Here is a 19,095-nt window from a genome sequence, read left to right on the forward strand (position 1 = left end):
TTATTATAATAAAAAGATTAAATATAAATTTTTTTTATTATAATAAAATTTAAAATTTAAATTTAAATTAATAAAATGAAAAAAAAACTCGACGTGTACCAGTAATTATGACTTGTTGAGACCGTATTTATACTTTGTTCTTTGAAAATCTACCAATACCCTAGTTTTTGTTTTTTTTTCTGAGAATGAAAATAATTACACCTAGATTTTATTTATTGGTCATTTTATTTTAGATTTTCAGTGATATTAGTCTTGAAACATTTTAGTGATGTTTACACTTCTTTTATAATTAAGATTAAGAATTAAAACGACCTATAAAAGAAGAGAGTAAAAGTAAAGACAAAAAAATTACAATATTTTAAAATCTTTAAAATTCTCCTGTGACTTGTGAGGGCTTTCCTATAGATCAGTATTACTTATTTACCTTTGTAATTTTTCGACATACGGTTTTAAAAATACCATTTTCATATAACAAAAGAATGAAAAAGATCCGGCCTTCTGTTTATACCATCAAATAATTTACATTTTACTTCTGTTTTCATATAAGAAACATAAATTTCTGTCTTTTTTTCCTTAAAAATAATGCTCTTATAACCATTAGGGTACATTTGATTTAATGAAATACCATTAAATGAAATGACAATTTTTAATATCCAACAATTTCTATATTTGATTGAGAAAAAAAATTAGAAATGAATATTCCTATATAATTGTTATTTCACTAAATGGTTGAATAATGATTCTTTAAAGTAAAACAATTGAATAATTTTTCTATTGATTTACCGTAGATTATTAGTGGTAAACTCGTAATCTTATATATTACTTTTTTGATTTGGAAGGAAACTTTTATATGTTTGTTGACCTTTTGACCTAGTCATCAAAAGGGTATAAATATGAAACTCAAATAAGGCATAAATCCAAAGTTCAGCTCTTTAAACAGAATTCCGCAAAATTGCCCAAAAGGAATAAATTGACATGTGAAAAAAAGTAGTAGGGGACAACTGAATGAGGTTCAACCTAAAAATCTAGAGGTTAATTTTTAATTGAGGCAATATGACTCGAAAAGTCTAAAAAGAAAAAAAAAAAATAGTGAGAGAAATCTAGAGAAATGTCATTTCATTAGAAAGTAATTTTTAGTTTTAAACGCCAAATTATTAGTTTAAACTAAGCTTTAAAAATACTTGTTAAACATTGATTTATTTAAACTTTTTGGTTCGAACCTGTTTACTAAGCCGGCTTTTAATATCAGTGGGCTGATTAATAAAGTCTACCTAGTAAAACCTTTCAATTACTAAAATACCCCTTAATTTGTAGGGTTAACTAATAGTAAAATTGAACTAAAAAGACAATTTTGACATGACCATGTGTTAATGCAATTTTCTCTTGTTTGTGACAACGAGCCGTTCGATGCATATCTACTTTCAGATTAGAAAAATGAGAAGATCTGGCCGTAAAGCATTAGATGAATCATAGCTGGTGCACTCTCACATAATGAAAATGTAATACACCATATTAGTTTCTCTTTGACTTTGTTGACCAACCAGCTTAATCCAACTTGTAAATCCAATGCCTAGCTAATCTGCCACTGTGCCACACAAGGCATCACGTCATTAAGACCAAAATACCCTTTAGGTTTCTTGCCTTTTTAATTATAGATTTTCTTAGAGGATGTTTAGTAGAGGGATTCGTTTCCTGATTCGAATCATGATTCGTAATTTGTTACAGTATTTTCTCTCATAAAAAATACACGTAAATCGAAAATGATTCGAATCACATGATTTTCTTAGTCGTGTTTTCGTTTCTCTTCTTTTTGGATTTTAAATGATGATTTAAAAAGAGTTCATTTAATTTGAAACAAGTGGTGTTTCTTCAATTAAAATGCAAAAGTAACATTTTCTACTCAATGGTGAACACAAAAAATTATCTAGATAAAATTCTTTGAACGGGAGAATAATTAAACAAAAAATAATCGCAACATTCAAGGATAAGGATATTATGGTCATTTCGGTCGTAAGCCCGACAACATGAAAGAAATATGACCGTTTGAGAAGATCTACAAAAATCAGGCGTTTTCAAATCATTATTTATTTATTTCTTTCTTTCTTTTTAAGAAGGAAATTAATTTCCTCAACAAAGTCTCGTTCGAATCGGATACCAAGTAAAAGCATTCACACAACAAAGTGAAAAGCCAAAAACCTTCCCATAAAGGAATAGTTATCTTCTCTTCTTCTTCTTCTCTCTCTCTCTCTCTCTCTCTCTAATATGCTAAGAAACCCAAAAGGGAAAGAGGAAAAAGAAGAAGAAGAGGTGAAGGAGATTTTGGCGTGATTTCGTTAATGGCGAAGCGTGGAGCCGAGGAGAACATAGTGAAAGAGGTAGAAGGAGGAGAAAATCAGGCTCACCCATATGCGTTTCACGTTTCTGGACCTCGAAACGTTTCTTCTCCCAATTGGAGAGACCTTATCAATTCAAGTTGGTCAGTGCCTATCTCATTTCTTTCATCTTTTATATATGTATATGTATATATATATACACACAGACATATACAAATGTGTTTGATTTCATTTTCAAGTTGGAAGAATTTCTGGAAATTTGTGAGAACCGAATAATAATAGCGGTTTCTGGAATGGATATGTTACAAAACTGATAGTTTGTGAAAAGCTCTTGGATTATGTTATCGAAATGATGAACTTGTAATTTTACTTTTGACTGGAGATAATAGTAGAAATCAGCAATAAAACAGAGAAAAAAGTTGATATTAGTAAATGGTAATACTAAATTGATCATATATTAGCACTTGCAATTTATTTTCTACAATTTCGTAGAACTTTATTTATCGTTCTTTTTTTTTGGTTGGTCCTATATTATCTCCTTTTTTTTTCGGGGTATATTTTTGGTAATTCTCCATTTGATATCCGATCAATGTACTTTACTACAGATTCTATTTGTTTTCTTGCTTTGTTTAGCATTATTTATTATAGTATAATAATACCTTATCGGACTATAGTCAAATTAAATGCTGAGATTATTTCTTGATGTTACAGTTCTTAGATTAGTGCCTAGTTTGGAAAGGAATATTATTATCTAGTCAAAACAATATTGACAATGGAATATTTCAGGGGTTTCAATATAGTTTAGGGAAAACATTTTTTTTTTTTTAAAAATCATCCAATAACTAAATATCTTCAACTTATCATCACAGGAAGGATGGTAACTACAAAAGGACAGTAATTGCTTGTTTCATACAGGCAGTATACTTGCTTGAACTTGACAGACAAGAGAACGGAACTGAAGAAAATGCTCTTGCTCCAAAATGGTGGATGCCCTTCAAGTACAAGTTATACCAGACCTTGATCGACGAGAGAGACGGGTCCATTTTTGGGGCAATACTAGAATGGGACCGATCCGCAGCACTAGCTGACTTAGTACTAATCAGGCCAAGTGGTGCACCAAGAGCTGTGTTGGTCCTTAGAGGAACACTGCTCAAAAGCCTAACGATTCGGAGGGACGTTGAGGACGATCTCCGGTTCTTCGCTTGGGAAAGCTTGAAGGGATCAGTAAGATTCAAAGTGGCCTTGGAGGCATTGAAATCAGTGGCGGAAAAGTATGGAAGCAGCAATGTGTGTGTTGCAGGGCATTCTCTAGGGGCTGGTTTTGCTCTCCAAGTGGGAAAAGCTTTGGCCAAAGAAGGGATTTATGTTGACACACATTTGTTCAATCCACCTTCTGTTTCACTGGCTATGAGCTTAAGAAACATTGGAGAAAAGACTGGTTTTGTTTGGAAGAGACTCAAATCCATGCTTCCTTCTTCTTCAAGTAGTGAAACTGAGGAAGAAAGAGGAGATAAGAGTAGTGATGAAAATATTACTACTAATTCTTCTTCTTCGTATGGAGTGGGATTGAAGAATTGGATGCCAAGTTTATATGGTTTGAAGAACTCTGGTGTGGCTTTGGGTAAATGGGTGCCTCATTTGTATGTAAATAACAGTGACTATATTTGTTGCTCTTATACTGACCCTGATGGAACAGAAGAAAATAACAATGGTGGTGATAAAGAGAATGTGGGACCTAGAAATAATGGGCAAATGGCGGCTAAGCTGTCTGTGATGTCAAAGGGAAACCAGAAGTTTCTAGAGGCTCATGGATTGGCACAGTGGTGGTCTGATGACTTGGAACTTCAAATGGTTGTTCACAACAGTAAGATTATAAGTAGGCAGCTGAAATCCTTGTACACTCTTCCACCTCCACAACAAACACAAGGAAAGCATCCCAGATAACGAAATGGTTTATCTTTATCATATGGATTGGAGTTGACAGAAAATTTGTTTGGTGTGTGTGTGTGCGCGCGCTTAGTTTTCGGACAAGATTCAAATAGAATCTAAAATGATGTGAATCTTCACATCAACATAATAAAATTATTTATTTTTTATTTCCCTCAGTCTATTTGTGCTTACCAAAAGATATTCTCGTCCAATTCTACTCCCTATAGAAATGATAGAGAAATAGTTCCACTAAAATAGCATATTAAAAGGGTCCTGTCTTTATGGCACCAGTGCTGATTCACAAGTTTTTTGTAATTTTTATAACTTTAATGTTCAAAATTTGTAAGTGTATTCTCCAAATGTGCAAGTTGTTGTGTTCTTCTTGAAATTCACAAAATTAACTATCGAAATTCATGAGTTTTAACGTAAAATGTGCAAGTTATTGTATTCTTAAAACAATGCTTAAAATTGTCTTTCTGGCACTATAAAAGTTTACTACATAAAAAAAATATCTAGGGCCTATTTAGAATGGCGCAAAAAATAAATAAATATATATATATATTTTAAACTTATTGTTAATCTAAAAGTTACTTTTAAATCTATTTGGATGGATACACTCATGTCTCGTTCATTTTACCGATTCGAGTTTAGAATTTGAGTTTTATTATAGTAAAAAATTCTCAGAAACAGTCACATTTAACTTTTTTACTACAGTAAAAAACTCTCACATAAAGTCACATCTCAGTTCGAATTAAAACTCAAATCAGCAAACTATACGGACCCTCAAAGAGCTTTTGACATTTTACAAGTTCTTTTGGAATAAGACAACTCCTTAGTGCTTAAAGAGCTTATAAAAAAATTTTATTCACCTTTTATTTATGAGTGAGAAATTGAAAATACATGTATATTCTTATCTTACATTTATTTTTTAGATTAATTACACATATGGTCTCTGACTTATGATGTCACTCACTTTAGTCCATGACTTTCAAAATATCTCAAATTCCATCCTTGATCTATTAGCTTGTTTTAGTTTTAATCCTTTTCGTTAAAAAAATGACAAAGTATGTACATGATGCTAACAGAAAATAATAATTATTAATAGAACACAAAATATGCACGTGAGTCTAACAAAAAAAAGTGTAAAATAAAACTATGCTAACTAAATAATAAATGTTTTTAACACCCAACTGATGCAAATGACTAAAAATGAAACAAGCTGATAGGTCAAAGAAGGGGTTTAAGACTTTTAAAAGTTGGAAAATACAGTGGGATTAGCAACATAAATAGGGAATTATTTATGAGATTAAACTCTACTTTTCATAACAATAGCTTTTGATTTATTTAACCAAACAAATTCAAAAATCTTCTAAAATCAAAAAGTGTTTTTTTTATTTTTTTACGTGCACTATCAAAATAGCAATTAAAAAGTCTTAATTTATACCTTTCTTCTTTTATTGTCTAAAAGTAGAAGCAAAATTATAAACAGATTTGAATAGAAATTCAAATTTTTTATTAGAAAAAATTATTGTAGGTTCAAACCCCCGAAACAAAATGGCTCTAACTATTTTGAGGTGAGGAAATTTGGGAATGTGAGAGCGGGGCCAAATTTCCTCTCTGGTGGGCCCCGGATTGCAATGTCGGCCTAGTAGATCGACAAACGGGCTGGCTATGGTGCTGGGCCTCGGCAGAGTACGCCCTTCTTGGAACGCCAAGAGGCTCTGAGCGAGCTGACTTTCACTTTCCTTCGAGAGGTTAGCGAGAGTGAGACAAGAGGATAGAATGGATGTACCGAGGAAATATTAGCAGAAACCGTAACTAGTTCTAGTTAACCTCTGGTTCATCAGAATCTTTGTGTAAGAGGTATATTTCGTTGTTGTGAATTCAAAAATAAAATGACTTTCTCAATAATCTTTTCGTTTGACAGGTTTTTCTGCGTAAACGATAGAAATCTTAAATTTTATTAAGTTTTTAAGAATTATTTTTATAAATACCCCCTCAAATTATGTATCATATTTTAAAGTGCTCTCAATTTTTAAAACAATTTAAAACACCTCTTGATATATAAAAAATAAATCAAATTGTCCATTTCGTCCATAATACTAATGGTTTTGTTGACATGGCATGTCATTTAACATTAACTAAAGCTATTAAATTCAAATTAAACCTATAAGAATATCAAGTATAAATGAATAATAAAGAATAAATAAAAAACTCTTTAAAAAGAAATGAAAAGGGGATTAATTATTACAAGTAATAAAAAAAAATCAAAATCTAAAGATTAAAAACCAAATGTCTGAAAAAAAAATGTTTGAACTCCAAAACAGATTCAAAGGAAACCTAACAAGCAATCACAGTGGCTCCATGGTCTTCTTCTCCGTCATCTTTTGAGATCTCGTTCACTTCATGAATTTGAGTTTTCAATTTAAGTTGAAATGTGATATTTTCTGAGAGTTTTTCACTGTAACAAAAAAAATTAAATGTGATATTTTTTAATAATTTTTTACTGTAGAAATCTAAAACTGAAAATTTAAATCGGTAAAATGAACGATGCATGAATCTCTTAACAAAACTTTGCCCTCTGGGTTAGATTCTTCAGCACAAAGATGAATCCCAATTTCATCCACACTCCAAAGTCTTAGCCCTCCAAAACCCTAAACCAAGAATCCCCAAATTTCCATTATTTTCTCTTCTCCCAGACACACACATTGGAAAATTAGTTTCCAACCTCCCAAACATACACATTGGAAAATTACAGATTGTTTTCTCTCTCTCCACTCACTTTCGATCACTCCGTTCTCTGTGAAATCAATAGACTAATCATTCACTAAGAAACAGACAGAAAAATCCTCTAAAATTCACGAAAATCACCAACAATAGATTTAGAAAGAAAGAAAAAAAAACAGAATACTTGAAATCGGAGCGGTCGATCTGGTTGTGGACCTCGCGGATCTGGATAGTATTGGCGAGGAGGTGAAGAAAAGTCAGTGCGAAGAGAAGCGGAGGCCTGGGTTTAAGGTAGCAGCCTAGGATTAGAAGGCGGCTCGGTGGGGTTCGCCGGAGGAAGAGGGGCGATATCATGAAATGGGTTTGCGAGAGGGGACGTGGGCGGTGGATCTGAGCTTGGATTTGCGGTGCAGCGGGGTCACGGCCGGTGAAATAGAGTTGCGGGCGTGGGTGGGCGGCGGGGGGATGGGCGGTGGGTTCAAGTATTAGGGTATGGGTTTGTTTCTGGGTTTGCAAGCAAGCAACAGCAATGAGGTAGAAGACGACTTGGTTTTTTTAAGTCATTATAACTTTTTCAAGGTTTTTTAATTTCTTTTTTATTGTTTATAATATTTAATCAGTTAAAAAAAATAATTTAAATTTAATACATTTATTTTCCATTCACTTTAAAATTTAAATTTTATTACAATATAAATAATTATATCTAATTTTTTTAATTAAAATAAAAAATCTTCTCCCATCTCAACTCAAAAATATATTGATGTGTTGCTTTGTTTTATTTAGTATTATTGGTTTTATTTTCGTATTAAAGTGTGTAATTTGTACACAAAATGAATGCTAATGGAAGGAAACATCAATGGATTGCATTGGAAAATTCAAAGCCAGTAAAGTGCTTGTTAGATATGGCTAATAGTGAAAAATGGAAAACAGATACTCAGGCCTCGTTCGTTTCGCTGATTCGAGTTTAGAATTGGAGTTGAGATGTGATTGTATGTGAGAGCTTTTTACTGTAGCAAAAAAGTTAGATGTGATTGTTTGTGAGAGCTTTTTACTGTAGCAAAACTCGAATTCTAAACTCGAATCAGCGAAACGAACGAGGCCTCAGTTACTTACAATAATTAAAAAAAAATGATGAATGAAACTTTTAATTTCAGGTTTGGAATCTTATTCAAGTATATGTTCTCATATTTAGAATTTTTATAAAAAATTTTGAGTATAGAGGAGTTTAGTTAATATTTTGAGACTCTTATTATTTAATAATTTTATAGACTACTTATTGTGTTGTATTTTATACTTTTTAAAATATTAGTGTTAATGTTATGAGCTAAATATTTAAAAAATATTTTATACTTTTTAAAATATTAGTGCTAATTGTAATTCATTTAAAAAAATATATTTTTTTTTAATTCACAACATTTTCATGAATAACTAAACACAATAATATAATATTTTTTAAAATTTAATAAAGATTTTTGTATAAAATTAAACACAATAATACATTATTTATAAAAATCATATTACCTTTAATTATTTTTTAAAAAATATAATTTTTATTAATTATTACGTACCAAACGCCAATCAGATGCCACAACAAACTTGGACGGAAGAGATATTTTGAACGTTTTATGTAAATACACTATGAGGTGTTTTAAACTGTTTAAAACAGAGTACTGTTTGAAGGCAATTATGGTAATTATGAAAATAATCTTTCGTTTCAACTGAGGAAACGCAATGCTGTTTTTAATAACAACATCAACCTTGCGTGGGATGTTCTCTTTTGGCCCCAGACCCATTTATCTTCCTTCAATATTCAATAATCTCCAGCGTCCCGACGCTAATCAGAGATAATTGCTAAAATTCTTCAAATTTTTTTTCTTTTTCTTTTTTTTTTTCTGGGAGTTAAAATTCTGTCTTTATCTGCTTGCTCGGAGCTTCTTCTTCTTTTTTTTTTTTTTTTCCAGAAATTTCCAATTACATTTCAACCGAACATCAATTTAGGTCTCGGAATTTCGCACCCATGGCTCAAACCAGCAACAATGTGAGTCGAGTTTTTCGTTTGGTTATTTACTTCCCTAGCTCCGTTTCGATTTTCTTAGGTTTTATCAGAAGATTATTAGTGAATATGAAATTCTTAATTTCTGTTTTCCCCTCCGTTCATATCACACTTTGGTTGAGTTTTTTGACTTGACTCTCCCAAAATCTAGCAAAAAATGAACTTATTTTTATTGATTATTATTATTATTTTGTTGTAAATGATTTAGTGTACAATTACGTAGCTGAATTTCAAGGTTTTGATTGTTTATGTTTAGGCACTTGGCGTTGATAACACCTTTAGAAGGAAATTTGATCGAGAAGAATATTTGGAACGAGCTCGGAGCGCGAAAGACAGGTGTTTTTTTTTCACTTCAAAGTTTCTCAATTTATTCGTGTTTTGCTTTATATATATATATATTTTCCTTTTCGGCGTTCTGCAATTGATTCGGGGCCCTTAGTGACATTTCTTTTGCTAATTTGCTGTACTGAATTTTAATTTTAGGAGGCGGAGGGGAAAAATAAATCCAAATGTAAGTTGATTTATGATTGAGCTTTTTTTTTTTAAATATGAATTGCAATGGATTGATGAACCCTTTGGACTGTAGAAAGATGGGTTTCAAGCGTTTTTGACATATCTTCTGTGCAGCAAAAGGCCCCCCGTGCAAAGAAAGCCATTGAAACATAGAGATTATGAAGTGGACCTTGAATCTTGCTTGGGAAAAACTCAAGTAAGTTGCTAGATCTTCATTTAATTGCTTTTATGTATTTTGTTGACATTGCTGAACTATTAGTTTTAGCACCGGCAATATAATTTCTTGTGGAGGAGTAAATTAGTTGGCCGCTGCCACCGCTTGATATGCGAATGAACCTAATTCATTTCATGAGAGAGTCGGGGATTTCACCTTTTTCGTTTTTGTATGCAACATACATGCTGAAGTTATGATTGTTGATTATTATTGATGGAGGGGTCAGAGAGTTGTTCTGTTGTTCAGAATTGAGATAGTGCACCAGCGGCTGGCACATGAAGAGCTACTAAGCTTTAAATGGGGCTTCTATTTGGAGATGGTTATTATGTAATATTACAAGGACTGTTACTTCATCTGAAGGAAACTTTAATTCACATTAGGGAAATAGTAGAAAATAGACAAATATGAAAAGCTTAAGAAAGTATATAGGTTAATTTTTAGTTATAAAAATTAATAGGTCATAACTTGTCAAGTTATGGTTCATAACCAGATAAATTATGAACAAACTTGTCAAGTTATGGTTTATAACTAGACATGTTATAGACAATTATGGACAATAACTTGTCAAGTTATGGTTCATAACCAGATAAGTTATAGACGAAAACAATAATTTAACTTATTTATTAACTTACGTAAACTATTGACCTATTAATTTTAATTCATCTCAAATCTGAACATATACTTCACATTATTACATATTTCAGCCCAAAATCCAACTCGAGTTGGGCTTACTTGAGTTAGTCCATCAAGTGAACAGGCCCTAACTTTTTGCTTTCATTCCCACCGTTTGAGGAAATTGCATCTCATATTTGATATTACCATCAGATTATTGTACTTTTTCTCATTTTTTTTTTCAGGTACGATATACCCAAACCGTATCAGGAAATGGCTCCAACAGATGCGAATGCACATGGAAGAGAATAAAACAAAAAAATTGCATTTAACTAACAAGTAACACACAGAAAAAAATTTGAGCGAAACATAGAAAGAACTCGAAATTGATTTTGGGAGGGAAAAAAGAGAGAGAAGATCCATGATTTCTCTGTTGTTCTTAAAAACTCTTCACTGCATCTTCCAGCCAATATTGAAGCTTTTTCGATTCATCTTGTGATGGCTGTGGAGTGTTAGAACGGATCCACTCTGCGCAAAGGGATTGGATTTGGCCATCTGGGTAATGCTGTTGACGGAAAGGAGAATGACCTTGAAATTTCTTAGACCCAAAAACCCCAAGTCCTTTACTGCAGATTTAATGATTTATTTTTATTTATTTATTTATTTATTTTGCTCTCCCTTGATGTTAAAAGCGTGTGAAGGAAGTTTTTTAAACGTGTTTGAAACTCGTTTTAAAATAATTTTATTTTTTATATAAAAATAAAAATGAAAACGTTTTTAATCTCAGATAGAAATCATTTTTAAAAATGCGTTTGGTAGTTTTATCAAGAGATTATTTTCAGTGTAAAAAAATTTAATAATGTTTCTCTTCTCTCTCCGTTCGAGAGAGAAGAAAATGAAAATAAAAAATGAAAAATGACAATCATTTTTTATTTCTCTCATTTTATACTAAACTAAAAAATCATTTTTATTTTCATTTTTTGTCTTTATTACGTTAAATACCATTTTAAAAAGGGAGAAAGAGGGAAATAAGTCAAGATTTAAGATGAATTAAAATTAATAGGTCAATAGTTTACATAAGTTAATAAATATGTCAAATTATTGTTTTCGTCCATAACTTGTCTGGTTATGAATCATAACTTGACAAGTTATTATCTATAAATCACAGTTTTTATCTATAACTTGTCTGGTTATAAACTATAACTTGACAAGTTTGTCCATAACTTATTTGGTTATAAATCATAACTTGATAAGTTATGGCCTATTAATTTTTATAACTAAAAGTTGACTTATATATTTTTTTAAATTTTTCATATTGTCATATTTTCTACTATTTTCTTTTTAAAATGTCTATTTTTTTCTCGAAACATATGAAAAATAAAAACATAATCAATTTTAAACACAGCTTTTGTTTTTTTTATTTTTTCTTTTGTAAACGATGTTAGTTCAATTGTGCTGCTATCGACCTGGCTAGTTTTACTGAAATACCCTTCATTAATTGATATTTGGAATGCCTTTAAAAGCATTCCGTCACTTTTATGGACGGAAGGCCACAGAAGGACTATTTTTGCCACTTTATATATAGTAGCGGTGAGAATGTTATATTTTAAAGATTATGGAGACATGAGGTTTATAGTTTAAGGCGTATTTTTAAAATTAATCTAATATGATTTGACACAATCTAAGTTACTCACAATCAAATAGGATGTTTATACACCATTTAAAGTCGTGGTGTAGTGGTAAAGACACATTTGTTAAGTCTTTTTTACTCATCATTACTTATTATGATTGAAATGGTTAAGAGACATGAAGTTCAGATCTTATTTTTTGAGTAGAAAAAAAAATATTTATACACAAAATTTATTCCAACATAATAATTAAAAAAAATCTCCACATAATCCAAGTTGCTTTTCATCTACAATTCAGTGAACAAAGCAAGGATCTGATCGCAGACTCTAGCTGTTTGCTTAGATATTGAAAAAATCAAGGGACACTTACATATTGACCACAAATACAATAAACTCAAATAAAAAATAAATATAAGCAAAGAGAGAGAAGAAAAATAATTGATGTCTACAAGACTATATTTCATTTTAAAAGAAAATTTAAACAAAAAAGAGAGAGAGAGAGAGAGAGAGAGAAAATAAGAACTAATAAAAAATCCAGCTCAAGTAAGGTTGGCTTTCTTTGTTTTTTTTTTTTTTTTTTTTTTTTTTTTTTTTTGGTTGAAAGGGTTCGCTTAAATTTAGTTCGTAGCAGGCAACAGCAGACAAAGAATGGAGCCCATAGATAATATCTCACCCACCATCCAATCCCCATACAATATTGTGCGAGGTAAAAACTTAAATAGAGCACATGCTAGTCTTCTCCGTCAAGAGTAAAATAAAATGTATAAAAAAATATCCTACTAATATGCATGTATATATAATTTTTAAGTATAAGATCTCATTAATTGAGGAAAAAAATAAACAGAACTTGGTTGACGGTCAAAAATATGAACCTGTGCTATTCTTATTATCCTAATTTAAAAAAGGATAAAAAAATCAAAAATAATAAATAAATAAATAATAAATAGAGAATTAAGTGAAACTTAAATGACTGCTAAAATTAAATTATGTTAATACAGGTTTTTTCCTTACTCTAGAAAAGCCTCCTCTTGAAATAAGTGAAATGAAATAAAAAAATTTACAGATTTTTTATTTTTGATTTTGATAATATAGATTGATAACGTACAAAAACAGTAGATTAGTGTCGGTGCATGGCCGAATGGCAAAGTGAATCCAATAAAGTAGAGAACACCGAAAACCCATCAACACCAACGGTCCAATCTGCAAATCCAATGCTGCTTTCTCTTAATAAGTGAGACTCTTCTGTCTTTTAGTGGGTTTTTATTTTCTTATTTTTGTTTTATTTATGTTCAGCTTCACAAGACAATCAAAGTCCAAACTCACCGCAAGAAGAAACACATGTTGAATCTGTGAACGAGATTTTCCACTGACTTCTATTTTTTTAACAAAATCTTTGAAGTTTGAACACACAAAAAAAAAAAAAAAAAAAAAAAAAAAAGAGAGGTCCTCTTCGGGCAACGAGACGTACATTTTGTACCTACAGTCACCGAATCAATCAACCGTGTATTTTTTTTTCGCAATTTAAATCTTTTATATATAAAAGATATTAAAATAAAAAATTTAAATTTAAATTTTTAAGAAAAAAACACTTGAGATGTAAAAGAAAAAAGAGGCCTAAAATTTTTATTTTGTCATTATAATATCATTTCTATATTCATGATTTAGTGCAATATCTTAATACTTAATACTTAGTTAATATATATACTCTTATCATTATTACACTCATGTTACACTTAAATAAATTAGATGTCACATGAACGCATGAATTTTGTTACACTAACATAAGTGCCAGATTATTCAGGCATAAGGAGAGATTTGAGATTTTACCCACAATTTTATTTTTAGTTTTTTGTTAAGACTTTTTTTTAGTATGCCAATTAACAGATTAAGTTTTTTATTTATCGTATCTATATAAAATCATATAAAAATTAAAAGATACCCAAATTACTTAAAATTTCTCTTTTTTTATACACAATTTTTTTTCACTTTTTTTTTTTTTTTTTTCATGTACATATGTTTTGCATATTATCCTCAGGCCCTTCCTGAAAAGGACACGATACTCCATAATTTATGTAGAGGAAAGTGACCAGGTGTCAAGCTCAGAGCTTAGCCTTTTACTCTCTCTCACCATCTCCTTTTTCTCTTTCCTTAATAATAATGGCTCTCTGGCTTTACCTTCCTTGCTAGCTGTTTCTACTTCTTCTTCCTTGCTCTTCTGGGTCTTAAAGGTTTTTTTTGGTTTTGTGGCCAAAAACGAAAAACCAAAAAAAAAAAAACCCAGTTCTCAGCTCAGATCTTGAGGCTGAGCTGAGATTGTGATTATGATGATGATGATGATGAGGCTTCACTATCACAATCATTATAGAGCTCTAGTTGGACTCTTGGTGCTGCTTTTTCCCCTTTTGTTTCCGGCTTTGTTCACTCCATTCAGCCACGCTTCAACTTCCACTTTCTTGGTATGCTTTTTTTTTGTTATTTTTCTTTTCTTTTCCTGTTTTGGTTAAAAAATCTGTACCTGTTGGTGTTAATAATAAATGGGGTTGGTTTAGTTTTGATTTATTTGTTTCTGTCTCAACAAAATGTAGAGAATTTGTTTATGGTAGTGGGGAGTTTCTGTTGCTAAAATGTGGGTGTTTGAGAGAAAAATTTGGAACCCATTGAGTTGTTTTCTTTTTTGGTACAGAGATGGATTTGTTTGTATTATCTAGAGTTTTTTGATCCTGTTTTATTCAATTAAAAAGAAGCAATAGTTTGCAGAAAACCGTTTATAATTATTGGCTAAAGGACAGCCGACAGTTTGATTAACATGTAAGGAGTTTTGGTCTTCTAGAACTTTCTGATTTAGGTCCATTAGCGTTTAATGTTTATTTAGGTTTTTTGTTGAGTTTGTGTTGTTAAATAGCTCAAATAAAAAATAAGCTAAAATGGTTGCGGAATATATGGCTTCAATTTTCAAATGATGGCCAATGAACTGTGGACCAAAAAAAAAAAAAAAAAAAATTGCAGGACTTTTTTAGTATGGAAATAGATTGGAAATATGTTTTACACCAGTTATACTTGATGTGCATTGTCTTGCCACCAAGTGATCTTGCAAATTTCTTTTTTTTTTTTGTATCAGTCTGCCATAAAAATTTGCTTCAACTAGGTGAAATTAACTTTTCCATGGCGTAATTCTGGTGCTTTTAATATAATGAATTTTCAGGAATGGAATGTTCCAAAGCCAAGGCACTCATGGCTACTGAAGAGCGCCTTACAAGCCGAAACTGTAAGAGTTGATTGCACGCAATACGTGTTACTTAATGAAATTTGATCGTGGTAGTAAAAAGTCTCTATTGAATTTGTTCACTCTTGCAGTCGAATACACAGCAATCAGATCTCTGGACTCCTTTGGGCAACCAAGGATGGAAGCAATGTGTTGAATCTTCAGTTGGCCCTAGTGAGTAATTAGGATAAGAGAACTTATGAACCATGCTATTTAACATCTTTGTATTCTTGCTTAGCAGTTAGCACTAAGACAGGAGTTCTGGGACTAATATGTTTTGTCTTATTGGTGTTATTTTTATGCAATTTTTTAGCTTTACCAGAGAAATCCACGGGATATATTCAGGTTTTTCTGGATGGAGGGTTGAACCAGCAGAGAATGGGGGTAGGAATTTAAATCTTATGTAACTGAAGTGTAGTACAATATCTGTAGTTTTCATCCACTAAGATTTTATCATAATATGCATAAATTTTTACTCAAGTTTCAATTTTGATCGTAGATATGTGACGCAGTTGCTGTTGCAAAAATTCTGAATGCAACTCTCGTAATTCCATATCTGGAGGTGAATCCTGTTTGGCGGGATTCAAGGTACTTAGTAAAGCAAGTTATGCACCATTTTTGTTATACTATGTTTGCTCTCTATCTCTTTGAGTTTCAAGGAGATGTTAATCTACAAAACAACACATGTTCTTCTTTCTTTGCAGCTCCTTTGAGGATATATTTGATGTCCACCACTTTATTAATGTGTTGAAGGATGATGTTTCTATAGTTAGAGAGCTGCCTTATGAATTCTCGTGGAGTACACGGGAGTTCTATTCTACTGCCATCCGAACAACCAGGATCAAAACAGCACCAGTTCATGCTTCAGCAAACTGGTACCTGGAGAATGTGTTGCCTGTACTAGAGAGGTCAGTGGTTACCTGCCTGTTGGTTCAGTTTTCAACTGAATTTTGTTTTGGCATAATCTTTTCCTCTTTCAGCAGAAGCTAATTACTGTCTATATTTTGTCTTGAAACTATGTTGTTTATGTTTCAGTTATGGAATTGCTGCAATATCTCCTTTTTCTCACCGTCTGGCATTTGACAACTTGCCTATGGACATCCAACGGCTGCGTTGTAAAGTCAACTTCCATGCATTAGCTTTTGTTCCTCATGTTAGAGCACTAGGTGACGCTCTTGTCAGCCGACTGCGATATCCTTCTGAGACAAGAACCACACTTGGCACCACCTACCTACGGGAGACCGCAGACAGACGGCGGGCAGGGAAATTTGTCGTGTTGCACCTACGGTTTGATAAGGTATACCCCTCAGTCTTATGTAACTAGTTAAGTTAACTTTGTAGGTTTGCTTTCGTTATTTCTAGTTCTTTTGGATCTTGAGAACCTTGTGTTTTTGGAGACCAGGGATCTCTTGCATTCTCTGTTATATTAGATTTTAAGAACTTTGTTCCAAGGGCTTTGTCTTTTGTGTTTGTTCCTCTGCAGGATATGGCAGCCCATTCAGCCTGTGATTTTGGTGGTGGAAAAGCCGAAAAACTGGCTCTTGCTAAGTATCGGCAAACTATTTGGCAAGGAAGGGTCCTTAACTCCCAATTCACTGATGAAGAGTTGAGGAATCAGGGGCGTTGCCCATTGACTCCGGAAGAGATTGGAATTCTTCTAGCAGCTTTGGGTTTCGACAACAGTACTCGTTTATATCTTGCTTCCCACAAGGTTGGAATGTTACTTCTGTTAATCTCACTAGTGCTAATCCTTTTGGCTTCTGTTCATTTTTGAACTTGAATTTGTACTTTAGTTTCCCTGAGTTTTTAATTTTGAAACCGTCTTGGTTTCTAGGTGTACGGTGGGGAAGCTAGGATTTCTACTTTGCGACAATTGTTTCCATTTATGGAAGACAAGAAGAGCCTTGCTTCTTCAGAAGAACGGTCCCAGATTACAGGAAAGGCTTCTCTTTTAGCTGCCGTCGACTACTATGTCAGCATGCATAGTGACATCTTTATTTCTGCTTCTCCCGGAAACATGCACAATGCTATGGTGAGTACTTCTAACATGTTCTCCATAATCACAAACTCTTAATATTGGATTCATATTGTAGTAATTTAATTCAATTACTTGGAGACCGTCTTGCACTTCACTTGTCTGTGCATAATAGACCATCCTCATTCATAAGGTGAATAATATAAAATTTCTAACTAGGACAGCCTTGCACTTCAGAAATGTGTGAAAAAGTTTGCTGCACATAAAGAAAAGGTAAAAAACAGAGAAGCTAAGAAAGTCATTATTATTTTCTGCTATGTTGGCGAAGTAAAAGACTAGTTTATAAATACCAATGACTAGTTTATTGGTTTGGGGGATTTCGGGACTATAAAAAAAAAAAAGAGGGGGAAATAATGAACTTTTCATATCATTGTCAAACAGGTGGGACATCGTACTTACAATAACTTGAAGACCATTAGGCCAAACATGGCATTAATGGGTCAACTCTTCTTGAACAAAAGCATCAGTTGGTCCGATTTTCAGCAGTCAGTCATGGAGGGTCACCAAAGCAGACAAGGGCAGATCAGATTAAGAAATCCCAAACAGTCCATTTACACTTACCCTTCTCCTGATTGCATGTGCGAAGCTTAAGGATACACAATGCAGATATTATTACTGAAGTTGGGGAGGCTAGTTTTCTGTCTCTCAATATTTGTTACCACATGTACTCGTTGCTTGTATTGTTTGATAAATAAGTAATAATAATTACCATTTCTCTCTCATTCATAGAACTAGACAGGTGTTTCTAGATGCTTTATGGGATATGTTGGATTGGAACACGATTTAGGAAATTTGAGTTGTATTATTAGTTGATGTCTTATGGTTGGGAACGACATTTGTTGTCTGTAATTGTTATACTGGAGCAAGGTTGTGATACTATATAAAACAGTGGATTAGTGAATGTATTTGTTTCTTAATTCTGTTTGTGTGGTGTGTATGTGAAAGAAATCGCTCTCTTCTGTTAATTGGCAACCACCAATAATGTTTATCCATCTAAATAAATTAGCCAAGCATGGTGTATTGTCACATGATTTATGCATCTTTGAGTTCACGAGTTTGGATGCATGTCTTGTGAGTGTGGGAAAAGGTTCCAAAGAGGACCTCATTTTTGTGCAATTCTCTGAAAACATGTGATGTTAGGTCGTGTCCACATATAATCAAGTGGTATTCAATACCATTACCGGTCTTATAAGACATACACAAAAATACAAGTTCCCTTTGAGCAGTTTCATTCTTTCTCACTCGAGTTGCGTCGGGATTCGAGGCGGTGTTGCCTCCACCATGTAGGGCCAACTTCATCTCTAATATCGAGATGAACAACATTTTTCCTTCTTGTTACATGTCTAGTTACTTGCACGCGAACAGTGCAAAAGAAGCGCCTCAGAAGTGTCGGAACCAAATCACCAATTAACTGCTTAGTAATATTGTAAAGTGAAGTTTAGCACCACTAGTGTTGTCCAAAATTCTGCCTATTTGGAGGAGACAACATGAGAAAAATGGCACTGTCATTGTATTTTCATTTGCCAATCTATGTAAGCAAGATGACCGAGGATCTGTTTCTAGTACTGAAGTAGTATCTGGCTCAATTTGCTTCCAACCGAACTGCATCCGATCTTGCAGTCAAAAACAAGAAAGTGCAACAATCATGTTAAAGCCTAAAAAATGTTTCTGCATAAAATTTAAATTGCCGAGAACTCGCGAAGCACTCGAGCATCACAATACAACAATCCAATCACAACCGAAAACTACAGACTAGATTCATATTAGTATGGACAATGTGTCTCACGTT

General features: G+C 32.5%; 3 protein-coding genes across 4 annotated transcripts; all 3 read left to right on the forward strand.

Annotated features, from left to right (window-relative positions):
- The first annotated feature begins 2,180 nt into the window (after positions 1–2,180).
- Positions 2,181–4,429, forward strand: LOC21409405 (GDSL esterase/lipase At4g10955). The gene is made up of 2 exons (XM_010115126.2): positions 2,181–2,476; positions 3,203–4,429. The coding sequence occupies exons 1-2, from the start codon at positions 2,337–2,339 to the stop codon at positions 4,275–4,277; spliced, it is 1,215 nt and encodes a 404-aa protein (XP_010113428.1). The 5' UTR covers positions 2,181–2,336; the 3' UTR covers positions 4,278–4,429.
- Positions 4,430–8,787: 4,358 nt separating this feature from the next.
- LOC112095357 (zinc finger matrin-type protein 2-like) lies at positions 8,788–11,001 on the forward strand. Of its 2 annotated transcripts, XR_002903790.1 has the most exons (5): positions 8,788–9,027; positions 9,299–9,378; positions 9,526–9,553; positions 9,670–9,751; positions 10,627–11,001. XR_002903790.1 is itself a non-coding variant. In XM_024177182.1 (4 exons), the coding sequence occupies exons 1-4, from the start codon at positions 9,007–9,009 to the stop codon at positions 10,711–10,713; spliced, it is 270 nt and encodes an 89-aa protein (XP_024032950.1). In that variant the 5' UTR covers positions 8,788–9,006; the 3' UTR covers positions 10,714–11,001. The 2 variants fall into 2 exon arrangements, 1 of the variants encoding a protein (XP_024032950.1); XM_024177182.1 differs by lacking the exon at positions 9,526–9,553.
- A 3,195-nt stretch (positions 11,002–14,196) lies between these two features.
- Positions 14,197–18,207, forward strand: LOC21409406 (O-fucosyltransferase 39). Its single transcript, XM_024177144.1, has 10 exons — positions 14,197–14,465; positions 15,212–15,274; positions 15,364–15,445; positions 15,585–15,655; positions 15,771–15,859; positions 15,976–16,179; positions 16,307–16,568; positions 16,755–16,982; positions 17,106–17,303; positions 17,688–18,207. The coding sequence occupies exons 1-10, from the start codon at positions 14,331–14,333 to the stop codon at positions 17,895–17,897; spliced, it is 1,542 nt and encodes a 513-aa protein (XP_024032912.1). The 5' UTR covers positions 14,197–14,330; the 3' UTR covers positions 17,898–18,207.
- Positions 18,208–19,095: the final 888 nt, after the last annotated feature.

Source organism: Morus notabilis, unplaced genomic scaffold (assembly GCF_000414095.1).
Source record: "Morus notabilis unplaced genomic scaffold, ASM41409v2 Scaffold184, whole genome shotgun sequence".
In the NCBI taxonomy this organism is placed as follows: Eukaryota; Viridiplantae; Streptophyta; class Magnoliopsida; order Rosales; family Moraceae; genus Morus; species Morus notabilis.

Excerpts from the sequence above, each read along its gene's own strand:
- LOC21409405 (XM_010115126.2), top strand. The coding sequence starts at position 2,337 with ATGGCGAAGCGTGGAGCCGAGGAGAACATAGTGAAAGAGGTAGAAGGA. Across the intron at positions 2,477-3,202 it reads GACCTTATCAATTCAAGTTG|GAAGGATGGTAACTACAAAA; the intron begins GTCAGTGCCTAT and ends TTATCATCACAG.
- LOC112095357 (XM_024177182.1), top strand. The coding sequence starts at position 9,007 with ATGGCTCAAACCAGCAACAAT. Across the intron at positions 9,028-9,298 it reads TGGCTCAAACCAGCAACAAT|GCACTTGGCGTTGATAACAC; the intron begins GTGAGTCGAGTT and ends GTTTATGTTTAG. Across the intron at positions 9,379-9,669 it reads GCTCGGAGCGCGAAAGACAG|CAAAAGGCCCCCCGTGCAAA; the intron begins GTGTTTTTTTTT and ends TCTTCTGTGCAG.
- LOC21409406 (XM_024177144.1), top strand. The coding sequence starts at position 14,331 with ATGATGATGATGATGATGAGGCTTCACTATCACAATCATTATAGAGCT. Across the intron at positions 16,180-16,306 it reads GTGTTGCCTGTACTAGAGAG|TTATGGAATTGCTGCAATAT; the intron begins GTCAGTGGTTAC and ends TTTATGTTTCAG. Across the intron at positions 16,569-16,754 it reads TGCACCTACGGTTTGATAAG|GATATGGCAGCCCATTCAGC; the intron begins GTATACCCCTCA and ends GTTCCTCTGCAG.